The sequence below is a fragment of the Lepidochelys olivacea genome (assembly GCF_965140295.1).
Source record: "Lepidochelys olivacea isolate rLepOli2 genome assembly, chromosome: 6".
NCBI lineage: Eukaryota > Metazoa > Chordata > Testudines > Cheloniidae > Lepidochelys > Lepidochelys olivacea.
In genome coordinates this window covers 48,748,534-48,768,258 of record NC_140416.1, presented here as the reverse complement: position 1 = coordinate 48,768,258, position 19,725 = coordinate 48,748,534, and the positions used below count along the sequence as shown (strand labels likewise).

General features: G+C 43.6%; 1 protein-coding gene across 8 annotated transcripts in view; it reads right to left on the bottom strand.

Annotated features, from left to right (window-relative positions):
- PRR5L (proline rich 5 like) overlaps positions 1-19,725 on the bottom strand; it is a 69,833-nt gene that overhangs the window by 15,571 nt on the left and 34,537 nt on the right. For 6 of the 8 annotated variants that reach the window (XM_084631419.1, XM_084631422.1, XM_084631424.1 and 3 more), the window contains exons 5-7: positions 12,125-12,182; positions 5,829-5,920; positions 1,945-2,085 (exon numbers count right to left, since the gene is read on the bottom strand). In XM_084631419.1, the coding sequence (XP_084487545.1) occupies positions 1,945-2,085; positions 5,829-5,920; positions 12,125-12,182 (291 nt within the window). The remainder of the gene's footprint in view (positions 1-1,944; positions 2,086-5,828; positions 5,921-12,124; positions 12,183-19,725) is intronic. The other 2 variants (XM_084631425.1, XM_084631426.1) reach the window with 2 other exon arrangements.

Genomic DNA, 19,725 nt, shown 5'->3' with positions numbered 1-19,725 from the left:
AGGTAACTCAGGAAAAAAGGCGCAAAATGATTGTCTGCCGTTGCTTTCACAGAGGGAGAGAGGGAGGGAGGGCCTGATGACATGTACCCAGAGCCACCTGCGACAATGCTTTTTGCCCCATCAGGCATTGGGATCTCAACCCAGAATTCCAATGGGCAGCAGAGACTGCGGGAACTGTGGGATAGCTACCCACAGTGCAACGCTCCAGAAGTCGACGCTAGCCCCGGTATTGTGGCAGCACTCTGCCGAGTTAATGCACTTAGAGCATTTTGTGTGGGGACACACACACAATCGACTATATAAAAACCATTTCTAAAACACCGAGTTCTATAAATTCAACCTAATTTCGTAGAGTAAACATACCCATACATGGGGATATTTATAGCAGAATTATACCACTGAAGTTATACCAGTATAAGTCCACGTGTAAACATCTTATTCTGGAACAAGAGTGCCTTTATGACACTTAGCAACATAATCTAAACCGGAAAAAGGTACTCTTCATGTATGGACACACTTATTCTGCAAGAAAAATGCCTTTTTCTGATTTAGCTTATGTTGCAAAGCATCATAAAGATCCTAGTCTTCCAGAATAAGAGTGTCCACTATATCAGTATAACTATAGTAGTATAATTATACTGGTAAAGTTCTGCCAGTAAATTTCCCTATAAATATAAATCCTTACATTGACTTGGGCAAATCACTGCCCCTCCCTGAACTGGAACTGTGAGTCACCACCCCTCTCTTCTCCTTCCTTTCCCGTAAAGCTAACCTATCTAACCCAAGTGTTTGATGATAGAAACTCATTATAGATTTCTACCATTTTCTTGCAAAGACTAGCTACGCCTTTCTCCTTTTAGTGATGGCATAACTTCCTCACTCTGGCAATTGCCCCTCCACACTCCCAACCTTCTTTTTCTAAAATCTTTAAAAGGGAAATTCAACCTTTACTTGGATGGCTCCTGTTAGCACCACTTGGGTTACAATAATTATGGTTGGAAAACTAAAAGTTCTTAGGTAAACACAAGCTTAGCCACTTTCCACACTGATTGTGCCTCAGAAATTTTAATTGCTGTTGGTTTTTCTGTCTCTCTCCTTTTAAAGGAAAAAAAAATTAATGGAAACTGTAGGGAAATAAAACCCAGAGGAGCCTACATAAAGGTCTGGAATCTGGATATTTTCCATGGTTTCCACATCAGGCTGTATGGGATGACACAGCTGGTACACTTGGATTCGCAGATCAATACATGGAAGATTTTGTTCCTGTTCCCTTGAGGTTTGGATGGATAGGCTGGTTCCCTTAGAACACTTGTGTTGCTTGAGAGGGACCCTTGGAAGATCTATAGCCCATTGCCTGCTACCAAGGGTACTCCTCCCATCAATGCTCTTCCCCTCACAGGCATAGCTGAACCCCAGCTCAACTCCCTCCCTAGATTAGAAAGCCTGTATTAGGAGTTAATAGCCAGTGCTCATCAGATTCCATTGTCTCTTGTGAGTGAGAGAGAGCACTCCCCTGTCAGCGTAAAGCTGTTGAACTAGAAGAACTTGTATATGTGGGTCACAAGTATGAGAATTGTAAACAGAAGTGAAAGGCATTTGGAGATGCTCTAAGATACATGGGTAAGTGAAGCAAGAGCACTGGGACTTCTCAGTCACCAAGGGAAAAGCCCCAAGACCCCAGAGTTTGGTTCATTTCCTTCCCATTGGGACAGCTTGACCCCCTCCCATCCGTTTGCTCCGGAAACTCAAGCCACGATGCCTAATTTTCAGTTTAGTTCATTTTCATGTCCAGCTTCCCCAAAATAACACACAAAACTCCTTCCCCAGCCTCATCATCCTGACTGGTTTTCCTCTTTCCAGGGGCAATATGAATTGGTAGCTGTGAGATGTGCATGCGTGGGTGAGAGACAGATAGACGGAGAAAAAAGAAAGGAAACTCCCTACCTGTAGAATCAGCAGCATCTGTACAATGGAAGCTGGGAGCTTTGTTTGGACGAGAGGAAGAATCTCTTCCAACTTCACCTTTAATAAGACCAAGTCTCTGAAGCCGAGCAGGGCAATCTGGCGGATAGTCAGTTCCTGACCCTGAAAAAATACAGTTCGGAAATGTGCGTGTGCATAACGCGTGCACGCACACACACAAAGACACTCTTGCAAATTATTGTTGTGTGCTGTTATGGTAGAGCACCCATTAGCTGCTCAGCCTCATGATTCCTTGTACTGTTGAGTGGCCTATCTAGAGAGCACCTTTCCTGCTCCATTTCTAATCGATGAGTGACCAATCTCCTGAAGCCCATGACTGGCGACAGTCATGCAAAGAATGAGCCATGATCTCAGCAGAAAATGACACTTATTCACAAAACCCAAACCACTATCTTGGTTGGGATTAGGGTTAGCAGTCTGAAGCCCAGGACTGGCACAGCCACTGTTGTGTTGCTGGTCAGACCTGAGGCACATTGGCTATGCTGGGAGGCGATGAATTTGTATGGCATGCACCTAAACTATACCTGCTTCTAGTCTGTGTCAGACCCCGCACTGAACACCAACATTTAGCGTTGGAAATTGCAAATGAAAATACAATTTAATTAATTATTATGTTTACTATTCACTTTGGGCCAGAGCCAGGCCCTGTCCAGTTCTTTCCACTGACAGCGAGGAAAGCAACAGCTTTGGCTTTCCAATGTGACTGGGTTAAAGGAGGGTTTTGTTTTCATTTTCAACATTAATGATAGGACTCCTGTAAAGGTTTAACAGATGAAAATGTTGAAATATTTCACAGCATATTTAAACACAACTGAACTCAGTCCAACATTCCAGCATCACAGTAACCTAGTGCTATGCCTAACATGCTCAACACAGTCTACTATACCATTAAACTAACTGCAGCTAAGATTTCACTGCTCAAACTTTCTTCCCATCCCTCCCCAATGCTTTCCAGTGTGGAGTCTCTCCCCCTCTCTCTTGAGGGAATTAAACTCTGCCCTATATTCTGCTTCAGGATCCATAACACACATACACACACACACACAAGCAAATCTCTGACTGGAGGGAATGAGCACCAGTTAACCATAAATTTAGAATGGGGTTAATGTTGCAATTAACTGCTAAATCAATATGCAAATAACTTAAGACCTATTGACCTGGCCATTATATGAGTGTTGTGCTCTCTTAAGACATCCAAATGCTTGTTTGAGAATGCCAGGTGTAAAAAGGAGCTGCACAAAGCTGTGAAATGTATCTCAGAAATAACATGACACTTTTTTTCCATTTATTCCTATCGTACAATTTAATCCAACTAATTTACTATTTCAGTTAAAAACAACATCCCATAGAAAACAGAAATATTTGATCTCATTTTTCTTCCCAAGCCCAGCAGAGCAGTCACTCAGTAACTCAGTGAGAGCAGTGTGACTTGTATAAACTGTTTGCATGTAGTTGACAATTTAGGGGACTGGATGTCTTGGAGTCAGACCTAGGTCACAGGTTCAAACCTAGCTGAAGTTGTTAGTAACCAGAACCATATGATGGAGGTTCAGTAGCTTATGGTTGAAGGGCTCAGTTACATTCCATGTGGACACTTGGGCCCATCACAAAAGCCACAATGACACCTTTAATTGCATTTGCAGTAAAAAATCGTCACAGGCTGAATGGGTCCGAAGACTGACAGAACCCTCTCACCCAAAGACATGATTCCTCCAGAACAGAATCATCTTTGGTGAGGGAAATTTGCAGTGCCACATGTGTGGATAAATACAGTCTATACAGGTTGGGAGTGTGGAGGGGCAATTGCCAGAGTGAGGAATTTATGCCACCACTAAAAGGAGAAAGCTAGTCTTTGCAAGAAAACTGCAGGGAGGGGAGGCTGTTCTTGTTATTAAGGCACTGGATTCAGAGTCCAGTGATCTGGATTCAGTCCCCAGATCTACCACCAATTTCCTGTGTGATTGTGGCAAGTCTCTTAGACACTCTGTGCCTCAGCTCTTCATCTGTAAAATGAGAATAGTACTTCCCTAACGCAAAAGGAAGACGCAAAGATATGTTTATGAGGTACTCTGATACTACTGGGATGTATGCCTTAGGAAAGTGTAAACATAAATAAAATACAAAGGATCTCGATTTCCTTCATATCATTTATTTTAAAAAGTCACAAAGTTCTGCAGTAACTTTTGTTCAGTTTCTCATTATTGAGACACCGTATAGCAGCAAAGAGATTTTCTCTGGAGCCATTAGTGGAAAAGGGTGTCACCACTAAACGACATGGTATCACTTTTTCTATAGCCAGGAGAGCTATTAAAATACAAGGAGAGCAGAAACAACTCCCATTAAAATAGACAGAAAGATTCTTCTCCTCAAGGAGTTTAGTACATTAAAAACCAGGTTTCAGCATCTCACCCTGCTAGATTAGGTCACTCCATGTCTCCAGAGTATGCGCACACATGAACAAGGGCGCACACATAGCACAAAGAGTAAAAAGACTTCTCAGTTGCACAATTTAATCTGTACCCCACCCCCCAAACACACATACCTTCTAGCATCTGCAGCAAGTACAGCCAGGAGAGAGTAAAAAACAAACATATTGGAACGGTTAGCGATCTTCTTTAGATAAGTTCTCTTGGCCGCTTTTAGGAAATGCCAACTTTACTAATTAGGAAAGGGCGACCTTCAAATTTCACCTGCTGACTTTCAAGCGATAAAAGGAAAAATCAAATGTATCTAGAGTCTGGCTCTCCAGGAGCAGAGACAGGCCAAAAGGGAAGACCTAACATTTCTAAGAATTTCATTCTATAGAGAAGACGTGTTTTTGGTGCCTTTTCAGACCCCCTTCTTCCCCCGCCTCCCTCATGACTGGCGAGACGTTATAAACATTCTCATTTGTCAATAGCTCCTCAACAATTAGGCCTGCTGGTGCTGGAAATCCTGACCAAAACTAATATTATGTGTATTGCCGTAGCACCTAGGAGCCCTAAGTCATGAGCCAGGACCCTATAGCACTAGGCACTGTACAAAGAGAACAAAAAGACAGTCCCTGCCCCCAAAGGGTTTACAGTCTAAGCAAATGAAAGAAGTATAATACAGATTTAAAATCGAACCTCCTTCAGGAATGCTACACTTGGCTGCTTAGCCTTGTAAACGGGACTTAGGGAGAAACCAGAGTGGTGTCACTTATCTACGCAGGTACTGTACATATATGGCCACTCATCACAAAAACGTCTGAGACCCAGGGAGACATTTTCAAAGGCACAAATGACAGTTAAAGTCTTCTGATTAAAGTCAGTGGGAATTAGAAATCTTTCATACGCGCCTTTACAAATTTCTCCCCTGGTCTAGACCCGGGGACAGCCAGTCATTGGAATAGCTGTGCCAGGGCTATCCCCTGATGCAGACAGGCAAAGCCACTACTTGCAGTGATGGAGCTAAAGCTACTGCAATGACTAAAGAACTAATGACAATAATTGGGACAAATCCTCAGTCTAAACAAGACCCAAGTACAGTCCTGTTGTATCAGTGCTTAAGCACTGTTTAAACTCCACCATAGACAGGCTCCTAACAGCTAGAGAGGACAGGACCAAACAGGATTCAAAACATTGTGCTCTCCCTTAGGTTAGCTAGTTTATCACACTAGTTCCATTTACACAGTTCACTAGGACAAACGTCACTAAGAGCCCATTTGGCCCAAACCTTGGTTTAAAGTTTTTTAAACCTGGTCCGCCAGCAGAGATGGAGACTTAATTGCTGCAGGGAGAGAAGGGAAGCACAAGGGTCCATTAAGCAGGTACTGTAGTTGCATTCCCTCCCCATCTCCCAGACTATATTTTAATCAGGTTTACCTGGACAGGGTAGAATATTGCCTGGAGCGTGGGAAGGGTCTCTGTGAAGAAGTGATCCCAAATTTCAGACAGGATATCAATGCGATCCTCACCTAAAAGCACAGGAATTTGGAGGGAGAAAAACCCTTTAGCAATTAGGATACTACAGTCAGGTTCAAATGTCCCAGTGCTCTTTACCTTTCTAGGTGAGCATCACAAACCTGCCTCATTTAGGGTCTCCTACCCCAAAGCAGAAAAGTCTTGGCAGCTTTAGCTGCATTTTGCTTTGTATTTGTTCTCAGCAAAAAGGTGAGAGGGCATAAATCTATAATCAGAAACTGCTGAGTCCCTCCCAGCTCTAAGAACACAGTTCCCCATGAAATGTAAAACAGCCCAATTAAAGTAAAAGGGTGGTGCTGCTCCTTAGGCAATAGGGTCTATCTCCACGGGCCATGTATGTTGCATTTAAAAAGCACCTAATAAACATTAGGCTGATATTCCAGTATGGTCCCACTGAGCAGCTGTGAATGAAGCAGACAGGAGAGAGCCCAGAGGCTGAAGTCAGGGAGTCAATGCTGTACAGGTACCTCTTTAACCAGCTACATTACCTCTGAGATTCTCCCTCCCCAAACATAGATCTAGAAGTCACAGAACTCAGCCACCCACCCACCTGTGTGACAAGCCACAAAGCCATAATGATGAGCGTGCCTCTTCTACTCAGAGAAGTTTTAAACTTGGCAGCTCACAAGGTTCAACTGTTCCCATTGTATCCAACCAGCCCCAACAAAAGCCCCAACTGTCACAAGTTTGGAAATTTAAAATAAATGTAGACCTAAACTCATGCAACCCACAACTCACATGACAAGCACGTAACTTTCATCACAAGGTGATGTATAAATGGTCATGCAATGGGTACATTTGATCATTTAGACGGAATATTTTTTTCTAACTCATGAATAAACTCAATTCACAAAGCTTCTTATGTTTCTAAAAAAAAGTAAGGCTGAGATTTCCAAGCTGCCTAGTGGATGTGAACACCCAATTTCCCATCCCCGACGCCAGTGGTTCTCAACCAGGGGTCCCGGGCCCCCTGGGGAGCAACGAGCAGGTTTCAGGGGGTCTAATGCCAGCCCGTTGGGGCCAAGGGCAGAAAGCCAAAGCCACACCAGGGGGGCTGAAGCCCGGGGCTCCAAGTCCCACCACCTGGGGCTGAAGCCAAAACCTGAGCAACTTAGCTTTGCAGGGCCCCCTTGCTTGCCAATTGCCTTGCTTGCTACCCCCTAACGTCGGCCCTGGCTTTTATCTGCAGAAAACCAGGTGTTGTGGCACAGGTGGACCGTGGAATTTTTATAGCATGTTGGGGGGGGCCTCAGAAAGGAAAAGGTTGAGAACCCCTGCACTAGGCGGCTTTGAAATCTCAGCATTTAACTTGTGTGTAGCAGCTGTATCAGTTCCTCACAGAGGGACTTATATTTAAGTTGCGTCTCACAAGAACATTATTTACCTGTACTGAAATGTTTCAAAATGCAGGAAAATTCCAAAGACTTTGAGTTTTCATGTTTACTGCTGTTTCCCCTAGCATGACTGTAGCACACCTTACTTGTGATATAAGCCATCAGAAAGAGAACGTGCAACCATAGGGCCTGAGTCTGCAAGCTTTACCTCCCCAGAGTAAAGGCCCCATTGACTTCAACGGGTTACAGGATCAGGTCCTATGTCTGCTTTTTAACCCCAACTGCAAGAATACACCAAAAAAATCATCCATCATCCACTGACAGAGCCATGCTTTATTCACACTGTCTGTAATGACAGGGAAGAGAGAAGTGAGACCCCGCTAAGCACTGAAGTGGACGGAGATTAAAGATAATCTAGGTATGGCCCAACCTAACCAAATACTTTGCTTTAGTTTTCAATAAGGGTAATGAGGAGCGTGGGGGCTGTGTCAGGGTGGCTAATGCGAAGGAGGATATGAAAGTAGAAATTACCACATCCAAGGTGGAAGCCATTCTCAAACAGTTTAATAGAACCAAATCGGAGGACCCAGATAATCTCCATTCAAGAATATTAAAGGAACTGGCACATGAAACTGCAAACCCAATAGCAAGAATTTGTAATGAATCTGTAAACATGCGGGTAGTACCCTATGCCTGGAGAATTGCAAACATAAAGTATCTTTATTTATGAACGGGGAATAAAAGTGATCTGGCAAACTACAGGCCCATTATTTTTACCTCAATTGTTTGCAAGGTCTTATAACAAATTTTGAAAGACAGAGTAGTTAAGGACATAGAGGTAAACAGTAATTGGGATAAAATACTAAATGTTTTTACAAAAAGTAGATCATGCCACACCACCTTGATCTCCTTCTTTGAGAAGATAATGGATTTTTTAGATAAAGGAAATGCAGTAAAGATTTCGGTACAGTTCCACATGGGAAATTGTTAGTTAAACTGAAGAAAATGGGGATTAAAATGACAATCAAAAAGTGGGAGGAAACTGGTTTAAGGGGAGACTACAAGGTCATGATGAAAGGTGAACTATCAGGCTGGAGGGAGGTTACTAGTAGAGTTACTCATTGATCAGTCTTGGGACCAATCTTGTTTAACATTTACATTAAATGACTTTGGCACAAAAAGTAGAAATGTGCTCATAAAATTTGTGGATGACACAAAGTTGAGAGGTATTGCCAGTACAGAGGAGGACAGGACTATCATACAAGAAGATTTGGACAACCTTGAAAACTGAACTAATAGGAATGGGATGAAATTTAATACTGCAATAGTGAATTTAGGGACTACCACAAGAATTTTTGCTATAAACTGAGGATGTAACAGTTGAAAGCGAAAGAGGAGGAGAAAGACCTGGGTGTATAAGCCACCAATGTAATGCAACCATGAAAAAGACCAATGTAATCCTAGGATGCATTAGGTAAGGTATTTCCAGTACAGATAGAGAAGTGTTATTACCATTATATAAGGTAGTGGTGAGACCTCACCTGGAATACTGTGAGCAGCTCTGGTCTGCCGTGTTTAAGAAAGATTAATTCAAACTGGAACAGGTGTAGAGAAGGGCTACTAGGATGATCTGAGGAATGGAGAACTTGCTTAATGAGAGGAGACTTAAGAAGTTAGGCTTGTTTAGCCTAACAAAAAGGAGGCTGAGGGAAGATATGATTGCTCTTTATAAATACGTCAGAGGGAAACACCAGGGAGGGAGAGGAGTTACTTAAGTTAAGGGCCAATGTTGGCACAAGAACAAAGGTATATAAACTGGCCATCAATAAGTTTTAGCTTGAAACTAGACATAGGTCATGTCTACACTACCAAACTTACAGCAGCACAGCTGTATTGATGCAGCTGCACTACTGTAAGATCGCTCATGTAGCCGCCCTATGCCAATGGGAGAGAGGTCTCCTGTCGACATAATTAAACTACCTAAACGAGCAGCAGTAGCTGTGTCAGCGGGAGAAGCTCTCCTGCCAGCATAGCGCTGTGCACATAAGCTTTTATGCCAGCAAAATTTATGTCGCTCAAAGCAACATAAGTTTTGCTGACATAAGTGGCAGTGTAGACATGACCAAAGGGTTCTAACTATCAGAAGAGTGAAGTTTTGAATCAGCTTTCCAAGAGGAGTAGTGGGGGCAAAAAACCTAACTTTTTTTCAAGTTTGATAAAAGGGATAGTATGATGAATTGCCTACAATGGCATGCGGGCCATGTGTGACTGCTATTAGCAAATATCTGCAACGGCCAGAGATGGGATGCTAGACGGTGAGGGCTCTAAGTTATTACAGAGAATTCTGTCCCAGGTGTCTCTCTGGTGGGTCTTTCCCAAATGCTCAGGGTCTAATAGCCATGTTTGGGGTCGGGAAGGAATTCCCCCCCAGGTCAGATTGGCAGACTCCGGAGGTAGGGGTGACGGGATGTTTGCCTCCCTGTCAGCATGGGGCACAGGTCACTTGCAGGTTTGAACTAGAGTTAACAGTAGATTCTCTATAACTTGAAGTCTTTAAATTAGGATTTGAGGACACCAGTAATTCAGCCAAAAGTTTTGGGCCTAATACAGGAGTGGGTCGGTGAGGGTCTGTGGCCTGTGATTAACAGGAGATCAGACTAGATGATCATGATGGTCCTTTCTGGATAGGTTTTAGGATCCCGCTCCTACCTGTCTCAGGCCTGAGCTGTTGCAGTGTGTGGGGATGGAAATAAAAAGAAAGGTAATCTTTAGGATGGGGAAGTGGTGTATTTGTGCAAGAGGTCATAAATCCTACAGAAATCTGAAGTGCTGCATTAAGAGCAGAAGTTTTGATTAAGAAAAACATGCGCTAAAAACATTGCTGCTCTTTGCAGCACGGGCATTACTTCGACTCAGAGCTGGGAAAGGAGCTCCCTTTTTGGAAGTCAAAGCTAACTGGGAAGTGGGCACACGTGGCTCTTGTTAAAGTGACCGCAAGCCAGATTCTCTGGAACAAAGCAATAAGTTCATGAAAGAACGAGGAAGAAAAAAAAATCAATGCTTGGAAATTCCATGAATCATCTGGCTCCTAACTGCATCACTGTGGCCCTATAAGCACCGTGTTTACAATGCCACTTCAGACAAATGTAAAGGCAGCAGGAAGGCCCTTGTCTGTCTAGCTGGAACATCTTTCCCAAGCAATCAGCAGCCACATGCTGACACCTTTGTTTCATTTTAACATGATGATGGATGACTCACAAACCCACTGCCAACAAGACCTGCATGTTTTAATCTGAATCACAAATTGGGACAGTTTTACAAGGGTTTTTTTGTCTGTTTGTTTGTTTTAGAGTTTAGTTAACTGGTCAGTGTTTGTTCTTTAGAACGCTGAGGGGTTGGTAACAGCACGATAGAGACCCCTGTTCAGGATACTGAGCGGAGCACATCCTTGGGGCTAGTCTACACTAACAGTGCTATAGCCGCGCAGCTGCACCAATGTAGCTGAAGCTCGCCCGGTAAAGACACCCTATGCCAGTGGGAAAGACTTCTCCCCTGGACATAATAAAACCACCTCTGCAAGTAGCAATGTCATCAGGAGAAGCTCTCCCACCAGCATAGTGCTGTCCACACCAGCATCTAGGTTGGTGTAACTTACATCATTCAGGAGGTGGCTTATTCACATCCCTTAGCGGCGTGAGTTATACTGACATAAGTGGTCGTGTGTACAAGACCTGAGATATAGTGTGCAGACTCCATTCCTCCCGTATTCTCCTGTACAGGACTGCACCCAACAAGTGGGCAGTAAGCCAAATGGAAGGTGGCCCCTGTAAGGAGGAGGTTAGCAAATCCTGCGGTCCTGCACACTGGGATTACCGAGCTGCTAACTGGCAACACATGGGTTGAGATATCAGCTTCAAAGAAAGCAGTGCTAAGGAATCCAGCGGTGCAAGAGTGTGTGCCTTAATTGGCATTTAATGACCCAGAAAAAGCGGGTCAATGGGGAAGCTGGCTTGGATCAGAGGCTACAAAACTGGGTCAGCAAATGGCAATCTAGTTTTCATGAGACAGAGCTGCACAAGTTGATTAGGCAAACCTAATAAAAGTGACTTATTACCAAAGATCAACCATAACAGCCACTGTCCCACTATTCTTCCCCCACCAGACCTTCAGAAGCAACTGGAGCATGACACTGTGGGGCCATAGTTTGAATGACCACTAGCTCTTCACATATGGAGAGTTTGAGGCCTGATGGGGTTTCATCCCCATCCCAGTGAAACACACACTCATTCTAGTACATTTGTTGAGGGCTTTCAACAGAACAAAGCTATGATACTAGTGGTACCAAGGTTGTGGTCACAAGATCATGAGTCCAGGCCTTTCTGCACAGTTTCAAAGCATCTTAAGAAATAAGGCAAAAGCCTGTCGGGGCTTACCACTGTTTTAAACCAAGGAAGCAGGATTCATATCAAGGATTGGCACCATTTGGAAACTGGGTTTAAATTACACTGCAGAACCATGTGTGAGCCTTCCTGGTGAAGAGAGAGGCTGATGGAAAAGCCTCAGTCATGCTTTTGACTCAACAAGATCCAACATCCCTCAAGTAACATACGGGCTGCAGTACAATGTAGTTCCCAGAGGAGTTGCATAGATGTGTTAAACCCGTTCAGCTGTATGTTAGCCTGAACTGGGCTTAGTCAGTGCATGTGATCTCAGTTGCATATAAGAGGCCTTAGAATTTCCCGTCATATGAATCATTCGGAGATGATGGGCTTATGACAGATGCATCTCAGCTGTCCAAACATCAAAAGCTGACTCACAAGGGCCCTCCAGGACCCCATTCCAAAACAGTCTCTCTGTACTTGCCTTCGCACAGCTTAACCTTCTCCTCTATAAACAGCAAGCCCTTCGCAAGGAGCTGGTTCTGCCAAGAGAGAAGAGAGAGACATGCATTTGCTTTCCCCAAGAATTAAAATGAACTGAAGACAGAGTTTTATTGCTGTTATTTGCTTGACATGCAGGTGTCCAAAGTTCAGTCAGAGCACCCCCAGCCCTAACCATGGACTTTGCCACGTTAAGAATCTCACACAGGGTATTAACCCATACCTAGCCTACAACTATTTTTTCCAGCACAACAGGGTGCAGCAGATACATAGACCATTTCACAAAACAACTGGACTTCCAGGTGAACTGAAGGATGAGCTTGTTTTAGGCCACAAGACTGGGAGTCAGGAGAATCAGGTAGGTCTCTTCCGGGGACTGCCACAGCCTTTCCATGTGCCCTTGGAACAAGACATTTAGGGCAGATTTATCCAAGTATTTAGGCAAGTAAAGATACAGCTCGGCACCTGATAGAATTTACAAAGGCGCCTAATCTGCTCAGGCACTTCTGTAAATCCCAGTAAGCACCTAGCTGCATCTTTAAGTGCCTAAATGCCTTTGTAAATCCACCCTTAGACTGTCTGTGGCTCAGTTTCCCCATCTGTAAAAAGGGTTAATAACACTTACCGACCTGCTACCACTGTTGTGGGAAGAAAATCAGTTATTATGAAATGATCTGAGATTCTTGCGTGGAAGAGCTAGAGACGGGTAATGTACATATTCCTATCTCAGAAAGGTTGGACCCCACCACAGGCAGTGCATCAATAGGGAATGTGCCTCCTGCTCATGGGAAATGCTGTACCATGAGAGAGAAATGGATATTCAGGGGGTATCTCTCTCTCCCACAGTGCAGAGTGTGGTATCTACCAGGTTGTTGTTTCTTTTCATTGTCATATCCCCGAGACTCGCCTATTCTGAACAGGTAATTGTGTAGGAGTCACAATCTTCGTCCCCTATTTTCCTTTAACCAACGGGGAAGTGAGCTGTAGCTCACGAAAGCTTACGCTCAAATAAATTGGTTAGTCTCTAAGGTGCCACAAGTCCTCCTTTTCTTTTTGCAAAGACAGACTAACACAGCTGCTACTCTGAAACCAAACAATATTCTGTAACACAGAAGCAGCCTTTAGATCAGCAGGAGTCCCAGGCCTCCATAGCACATAATCATGCCTACGCTGCCACTTTGAATGCCTGAAAAACTGTTGCATCCATGATAGTGGCAGACCCGGTGCCAGCTCATGCCAAGGTCCCAAGGCCTCAGCTGAACACTGAACAATACAGAGCTGGAAACCAGTCTGACTCACCTGTGTCCTAGTATTGTCAAAACTGGTATGAGACTTATAAACCTGTGTTTAGCATTTAGACTTCATGGAATGCATGTAGGTTGCTGTATGCATTTATCTCACCGATAATGTCTGTATCCCATGTTATAAGATAATATTTAAGTGCTTGCACTGCAAAGGAACAGTCAGAAAAGAAGCATTACCAAGTGTGAAACGCTAGTTTGCCACAGGAGGTGTTATCTCCTGCCCAACAAAGGGAGGCCCACAGACAGCAGGCAAAGCATCGTGGAACATCGGAGAACAAAAGACTTTGTTGTTTGCCCCCACACACATACACCCATGAAGAGGAAAAGGACTCATCCCATCAGGTTGAACTCTGCTGCTTGGACTCTGAGAAGCAAGGATTACTAAGCATAAGCAAAGGTGTTTTGCCTGGGTAGCCCTAAAGGACATATAGAGCTTACCCATTATAGAAGCTTCTACCATCTTTTGAAATCCAAGACTGTAACTTGCGTGTGTGTGTATATGTTTATCTTCTTTAATCTTGTAAATAACTAATTTATTTTTCTTAGCTAACAAATCTTTAGTTAGTTTATTATAGGATTGGCTACAAGTGTTGTCTTTGGTATAAGATCTAAAGTGCAATTGACCTGGGGCAGGTGACAGGTCCTTTGGGACTGGGAGTAACCTGAATATTAGTGTGATTGTTGGTGTAAGAGACATTCTATGTGCACGCACTAGACTTAAGAATTTATCCATGTAGGTGAGTGTGTGTGTGAGTAGAATCTGACCCCTCAATGTTGCCAAGGTCAGCAAAACCCTCAAGTTCTCAGTTCGGCAAATCAGTCATTGAATTCAAAACAGCAAGAGGCTCTTTCTGCCCTGGAATCTTCTGCAATTAAAGCACTTTAGCACTTACATGCTACATTGATAGGTGCCCTAGAAATACCTGAGATTAAAAAGTGACCTTCTTCCCTTGGCATCTTTACTTTCATCTGAAATCTTGGCAAAGAGCATTTAAGAAAGAGAACAGCTCCAGTAACTTGATTTGGGGCCATCCAATACACAATTCACCCACTAGAAGGGTTCCCCAAATATACATAAAGGGCCAAAATCTGCCTTCAAGTCAATGAGGTTGCATGGAAGGCAAGTCAAGACAGAATTTGTTTCAAGGTATATACATATGATAGAGCCAGAGATGATTAAGGCATTTGGACTGAACGGCATATATGGGAGCTGTAATGTGGATGGAGTGCTGGCTATTGCTGCCATTCTAAAACCGTGTTATTTGAACCTGTTCAAAGCAGGTTTAATTATTCCAGTACTTTACCAAAGTTTCCAACACTGGGGGAATTGGTGGCACAGAAAGGGCCAACGATATCATCAGAGATCAGAAATCCAAGCTGTCAAACTGGAAGCCATTCTCACAATGCCAAGAGCAGCTATTCTGCAATCATAGACTTGCCAGCACATTGCTTTTTCCTGTTGGCATCCACAACCTTTTAACTAAGGTTAACTCATTTGTGCCTCATTTGCAAGCAAATTAAGGAATTCAAATGCATAGGCCCTTAGGGCTCCATTCCCCACACACTAGCCCCTGCACATAGGAAATTTCACATCCCTGGAACAAACAAGCGGAGCTACCCAGATCAGTGTGGATATTACCGTGTTAGGGGACTAGATAACAGCACTTTAGTCCACAGAAACAATTTATAGTTTGGGCATACATCATAGATGGCACTGTGTTTCTGCATCACACTACAGCCCTGCAAAGGTCAAAGGTTTTTGCATGATTTGGAAATGCAGTTACAACATGCTTTTTAGCAGGGTCAGATAACACAGTGCTTCGAATGCCAGCAGCAGATGTCACCCCATCCATGCTGCAGCTCCAAAGGTTGCTAAATAGGGTTAGTCAAGCATTTTCCGCTAAAACTTTTTTCCAATGGAAAATTTGGGGTTTGTGAGGACAGGTCTACACTTAAACCACTTCAGTGAAGTCGTTAGTACACCGACAGGAAAGCCTCTCCCATCAGCATAGTTAATTCACCTCCACGAAAGGCAGCAGCTATGTTGATGGGAGAAGCCCGCCTGTCGACATGGCAGCGTCTACACTGAGGGCTAGATCAGTATAAGTGTGCTGCTCAGAGGTGTGGATTTTTCAAATCCCTGAGCGATGTAGTTATGTCAATGTACATTTGTACTGTAGACATGGCCCTACTAAACTAAGGTTTTTGCAAACAGGGTCTGCTTTCTGTGAAAAATTTCAACTTTCTGATTTTGTTTTTTTTTCACAAAACGTCTAATGTTTCTGCAGAAAATCCCACCCCCTATTTTCCAACCTGCTCTATAGTGGAGACGAACCTTGTGTCTACAAAGCTTCAGGCTTCCTATATTGCAAATGCTGGTGAAGCTTTAATTGTCTCAAAGTTTCCCAAGGGTGAAGACAGGTCCTTTGAGAGACACATTCACTTGTCTGGGTACATCACTAAAGATTTTGGATGCAGTTGTAGCCATGTTGGGCCCAGGATCTGTGAGATACAAGGTGGGTGAGGTAATATCTTTTATTGTACCAACTTCTGTTGGTGACAGACACACAAGCTTTCGAGTCACACAGAGCCAGGGCACTGGAATGGGTAGGGGAAGCACAGGGCCATGGACCCATCATTTTTTACCAACCATAAGGGCAAGCAATGTGGGGGAGGGGCAGTGAGGAGCGAGTGGAGGCAAGGTCTCGGTGGGCGGGGGGAGTGGCGGTACAAGGGCGGAGCTCCCAGGGGAAGAGGCGGCAAGGGGGAGGCAGGGCCACAGTTTGGGCACTGGAGGGTGGGGGGTGCCGCAGCAGGGCTTCTGGGGGAAGGGAGCTTCCATCGCTCCTGCACAGAGCTCTTCTATAGGTCTGGGAAAGGTACTGAGAGTATCACAGCTAAATACAAGATTGAACAGATAGTTAAGTATAGGTAGTTAGCACATATTCTAAGGGACAACTCAAGGTGAAGTGACACAGAAGTTGGTCCAATAAAAGATATTACCTCACCCACCTCATCTCTCTACAGATTTTGGACTCATTTAGCAGAACAGGTTTTTCTGTTCATTAGTCCAGGAGCTGCTTTGCTTTACTGCCAAAAGACACCAAGATTGGAAACAGATTAAATTTAAGCTTCCTCCTCGCAAGATCAAGCACTCAGCCAGATACATTTGCATTTTAAAAAAATCCAACAGTGTAGTTTGCTGAGGAATGAATACACTCTAACAAACACAGAATGAAGCAAAGGTTTGCACCAGACCTTATCTAGATTACATGTCTCATTACTGCTTTATCCCTGGTTGCTATAGGCAACATAGAGGGATATAGCCTAGGGGAAAATAAACTGATACAGTTACAAGCAGGAGCAGATAAAGCCTCACACACCAAGCAAGCTTGAAGGACACAAATCTATATGAAAGGGAGTTACATTGCCCACCTTCTTCCCTTTGCTATTACAGGAGAATTGTATGCTTGGGTAAGAGATTATTCCCCTTCTGAGTCAACTTTCTCCTGGATCCCATAGTGAAATCTTAACCTTACAGTCATGGCATCACAAGTTGCTGTAGGTCTAGTGATGGGTGCCACAAACATTGTATTACTACTTCACTGTGGGAAGAGGAGATGCCTGGAAAGGAACAAGGCCCTGGATTAACCCCCAAACAGTTAGCAAACATGGCCCAAGTAAGTTAGGGAAGGTGTGTGTTTGATAGCAGATACAAACAAATGGATTTATGAAGTCTGATAGGATAAGAACTCCTATGTTTTTATAATGCATATAAAATCACAATATCTTTGTTACAGGTCTATGGCTGGAAGGAGCATCGGAGAGGGCCAAGAATCCCAGCCGAGTCAACTCAGGTCTTTCTCCTCGAGGAAGATGAGCACAATATATTTTCCAGTGGCTGAGAAAGAGAGAGAGAGCACGCACGCACATGTGTGTGGAGGGAGCAGGCATGTGGCAGGGGGGCTCTTTTGGAAAAAGCCTCAAACACTGAGTCCTGTCTGCTCTGTATGGACATTGTTAGACTAGAAAGTTCCCAAAGGGAGTCACATGCCCATCAGTAAAATGAAGTCACTTGGTGGGTGACACCTTCTTTGACCTAGTGACAAAGCATGGAAGTTTTTTCTTCTAGAGGAAAATGAAGCAAACTTCTCCAGTTGTATCTGGAGGGTGAATTTTAAGTAGGCAGAATGCAATTACCTGAGCTGGAAATTGGCTAGGATGCTACAGTTAACACCCAACTCTTATGAAAAGCATTAGGGGAATCTTTAGCCATTACAAGCAGTTTCACATCTTGTCTGGAAGATGGATATGCCTCTGGCCACACACACACAAAATCAGAAACAACTTCAGGATTCTTTTCCCTTCACATTTCAGCACTAGAGATGTCCTATATTTCTAAAAAAATATACTTACCAAGGACAAACAACTGTTCAAAATGAAAGTCTCATTTCCATATCAAACTCAAAAAATTGTGCCTGTTTCACTGAATTTTTTTACATCGTATTTCATAATTTCTTTAGCTCAATAGAAGCTCCATCTCTGATCAATTTGCACAGGTCTTGCTTTGAACATGTAGCTCTTGCATCAAATTTTGCAAGGAAACTGACATTTGAGGGACACAAATGTCATCTAAAATTGTGTGCCCAGAAAGACATTGCCAGTTCTGTACAGCTCCAGATTATAGATGCACATCTTCCAACTTGTAGGAGTTGCTTTAAAACCACAATTGGGCTTTAGCTGCAGAGTTCATCCTGAAACTCCCCAAAATTTAGCTAGGTGGATGGATATGGGAGTTTATTTTGGCCCAACAGACAGAATAAACCACAATATTCAGAAGCACAAGAGAGACCTGTGACATAGCAGGGCACAATCCAGACTATTTGGGAGCTGTGTCACCCCTGCCCTGCAACCCTGGGAACCTTATAATGCCTTGCAGTAGTAGATGCTCCCACCTGGGCCACTCACAAACAACCTTCCAGCATGTAAGCCACACCAGAGTGTCTGTGTGTAACTGCACAGCTGCACCCTGGCTCTCACCAGCAGCTGCACCCTGACTCTCACCAGCCTGGGTTATGCTGCAGGGTGACCCTAACACACCCCTAGTCCCAGACCTTCCCCCAGAAATGTATATCCTGTACTGGCCAGCTCTCTCCTGAATAGTACAAATATATTAAGTCTGTTATTCCTATAAGGAAATAATATGCCATCTTCTTATTTTAAACTGTGTACCCAGACCTCCAACTTCAACACAATGGATTAGATAAAAAGTTAAACAAGTGTATTAAGTACAAATAAAGAGATTTTAAGTGAGTACAAGTAATGAGGAATAAAAGTCAGAAATGGGTGCAAGAAAAATAAAGGTAAAGTGCTTACTAGTATCTACGTAAGAAACTATCTTAGCTGCAAAGTAAACTTTCTCACCACTTGCTTCCAGCAAGGTTACTGATCAAACTCTTTAGGGGACCAAAGTCCAACAGCTGTTTCCTTTGGTCTTAGATGCACAGAATGATTTGGGCAGGGAGAGGGAGTGGGGTGCCTTGGGGTGTTTGTCCCTTCTTTTTACTGTTTCAGTCCCCCTCTTGAAAAAACATTTCCAGCTGAGACCCAGGAGACAAAGACTCTATGTGGAAGGATGTTCCCTGAAGGTTTTTTCACCCATTTGAACTTCCTTTGTTTTCACTTCCTGCCTGACTCTGTTTACTGCTTAAATGCAAATTAAGGCAAGCTCACATTCCTTCCTTTGTTTAGAACAGATCTGACTTCTGCTTGGGCAGGGCAGTGGGGTTTGGAACATGTGTTAACAACACCATACAGGGAAATCTTGTAACTTCACATACAATGTTGCCACACATATTTTACCAGGACAATACTGACTAGCAAATTATGAGTTTTCAAACAATACCTTACAAGGCAAACCTTGTACAAAGATTATTACAATAGTGCGTAGGGTATGAATACAAGGGTGTATTCTGTCACACTTTTCACCTTTGTATGTCACAATGCCTCAAAAATACAAAGCAGTTCCGATCTAGGGGGCTTGGTCAAGCCTTAAACTACTTTTAACGTAAAGAAATCAGAGGAAAGCTTTACGGGCACACAAAGCGAGAAAGTGACTGAGGCCACGTCTGCACTACGAGCACAGCTACGGCGCCATAACCATGCCACTGCAGCACCCTAGCATGGACATTTCCTACAATGGGTTGTTCCATCGCTGTAGGAACTCCACTTCCCCAAGTGACAGTAGCTAAGTCAACGGAAGCATTTTTCGGTCAGCATA